The 2733-nt window shown below is 42.8% G+C and overlaps 1 protein-coding gene across 1 annotated transcript; it reads right to left on the reverse strand.

The window, feature by feature from the left end:
* Nucleotides 1-882: 882 nt before the first annotated feature.
* Nucleotides 883-2379, reverse strand: S100Z (S100 calcium binding protein Z). Its single transcript, XM_009884244.1, has 2 exons — nucleotides 2239-2379; nucleotides 883-1041 (listed from the first exon to the last, which is right to left on the reverse strand). The coding sequence occupies exons 1-2, from the start codon at nucleotides 2377-2379 to the stop codon at nucleotides 883-885; spliced, it is 300 nt and encodes a 99-aa protein (XP_009882546.1).
* Nucleotides 2380-2733: the final 354 nt, after the last annotated feature.

A 2733-nucleotide genomic window follows, 5' to 3' on the forward strand; every position in this document is an offset into this window, starting at 1 on the left:
TGTTCTATAAGATGACTCACATCACAAAGCTGTACCCTGGGATCCCATCATTAAATCCCCCCCTAAAAGCCCTCCTCTTAAGGGTGCCAGAATACTGAAAGCAGAAGGCATTTACATTTCCCCTGAAGACCCAGTCCTTCCATCAGCCCTCAGAGCAGTTTGCTGACTAAATCTTCTACATATTTGAATAATTTATCATATGAATAAATTCATTTATGCCAAATGAAGAGGTGGACTACTGGGATACAGTAATGCCAACACAACAAAATTGAAGCTGGGGAGGTGGGGGAAATGAACCCGTAACAATGGCAAGCAGTACCGTCTGCTCAGGCGGCAGGAGACAGCTGTGACCACATCTGAAATACGAGAGAGTGGGGAGGTACAGAGCAGCATCTAAAAAGGGCTTTAGAATAAGCAGAGCTGAGCAAAAAACAAGCTGCTCTCTTTGAGCTGCAAAAATACAGTTGTTATAGAATGACTGAAAACTAAATTGCAAGTTTTACATCTCATCCCAGATTTTCCAATTCAGAAAGTATATAAGTAACATTCCCATGCCTTTTACTTCCCACTGACATTTAAGAAATAGAAGTCTCAACTCCTGCCAAATGATCTGTCAACCCAAGCCCTTGACCTGGGCAACTGGTGAATGCATGTTACAGATGCATGCAGCACAAAGAGAGAAAATATTAAAAGCCGGATCTCAAGTGGTGTAAACTGGCTTTGGTCCAGCTTACACCAGCTGCTGATCGGGTCCGTAAGTGTTTTACAGCAGTAACAGTTGGAGGGATGATGGTTTGCATTCACTAAACGCTGATGAGAGCTACCTAGCTAGGTGTGCTTTGCTGGCATTTGTGGCCAGGAGACTGATTGTATTGGGCATTTTTAAAATCCCTCTTTCTTTAGCTGTTCTTCGAAGAAATCATTACATGCTACAGTCAGAGCAGCAACCAGAATGACAAATTCATTAAAATCCACTTCATTGTCTTTATTGGAGTCCAGATCTTTCATAATCTTATCAACCAGAAGGGGGTCCTTTTGGCCCTAAAGAGAAAGAAAAAGGACTTAGCTGTGCAGATCTTGAATGTGTAATTCTGACACACCCGACAGTGCAACCCACTGCTATGTCACAAGCCCTGGTGCTATTAAATACGAAGCTGCATGAAATGTTCACCTGAATAGTAATATACCACTAACCACAGCATTAAAACATAGGTCTGGAGTCCCAAAAGTGCACAGCAACAGCAACTGAGGACAGTGCAACTCTTAGAAGGAATACAGGTACTAAATAGGCACTGAAATGAATCAAACAGATTTTAGGAGCTGCTGAGCACTGGTTTCTTTTGACAAGATGGATCTATAATGTGCATTTCTCTGCATCATCCCTTAACAAACAGTACTTAAATTTTCAACAGGCTTTTCATAAGTGGTCGTATTATACATCCATTCATCACATTCAGAAGATCTCTACTTAGCAAACAACGTATCAGTGGGAGTAAGAACAGTGACTCTCATAATAATAAATCAATAACCGACTAAAAGAAAATCCAAGAAAATGGATACAATGTAAAAAAACCCTGCTAGTGGTGATAGGGTCCACAACAATTTTTACAATTAAGAGATACAGAAAAACAACTATGAATCTAGTCATTATTCCATAAAAAGCATCCATGCTGTGTAATGCAGAACATAATGAATGTGCAAAGAGATACTGACATCAGCAGCTTGTCGGTGAAAGGAATTTCTTAGCATCTCTCTACAGGACACTCCAGCAGCTATACTGTCTCTGTGGCCATTGTGCACAAGCTACTTTGCTGTCTCATGAGAACTGGTTGCTGGATTTAATTCTTTGAAGGACTTATCTATGCCCTACTATTAAAAATGAACAAACAAACAAACAAAATGATTAAAGCCTGATTTAGCATCGATTTTGCTACTGCTTCTAGGCTGCACTTGCCCTCCTGCCCAAAAGCACAGAGGAGTAAGCAGAGCACAGGTTCCTGGCTCCGCTGCTGGTGCCACATGGCAGGGCATCCAGGCTGGACCACCCTCTGAAAACACACTTATCAAACGGGACATTTGATCTCATCTCCTTCCGTCCAGCTCTACAAAGACAACTGTCATCTGGGAGGCTGTGGCAGGAGATGTGCCTTGCAGAAGGAGATGCTATTCCAGAACACTTGGGTAGCTGCTTATCCCACCCACAGAACAGTGACAAGATGTTCAGGAGCTGCATCTTACTGAAAGGAAGTCAGTGAGCTCGCTGGTGAGGAGCTCCTTGAGTTCTCCTTTACTGAGCTTGTATCTGTCTCCTTCTTTGCCAGAATAGTGATGGAAAATCCTGATCAAGGTGTCCATCGCATCCTCCAGTGGTGTGGACATAGCAGTGAGCGGGAGAGCTGCGGGGCAAAGATCCAGAGTCAGTGACATTGCACAGGAGCCAAACCAAAGGCTGGTCTCAGGGAAGGGATGGAGAGCTAGGTGAACAGAGAAATTGTTACTGGTACTGAAAAAATGGATTTTTAATTGATCCATCCTGTCAGCTGTGTGTGAGCAAGGCTAGACTGTCATAAAACATTGTCCTGAACTCACTGGCAATTACTTCAAAAAGGAAAGCCTTTATTTAAGAGAGAACTAGTGTGCACCCATTTTGCAAAGCTGCTGTGAAAGGAATCCTCTTGTACCCATAGCTGAAAACACAGGGAAATTGAAGACACGCACTCCTACCTGTTCATT

The sequence above is a fragment of the Charadrius vociferus genome, unplaced genomic scaffold, assembly GCF_000708025.1.
Source record: "Charadrius vociferus isolate BGI_N301 unplaced genomic scaffold, ASM70802v2 scaffold183, whole genome shotgun sequence".
NCBI lineage: Eukaryota > Metazoa > Chordata > Aves > Charadriiformes > Charadriidae > Charadrius > Charadrius vociferus.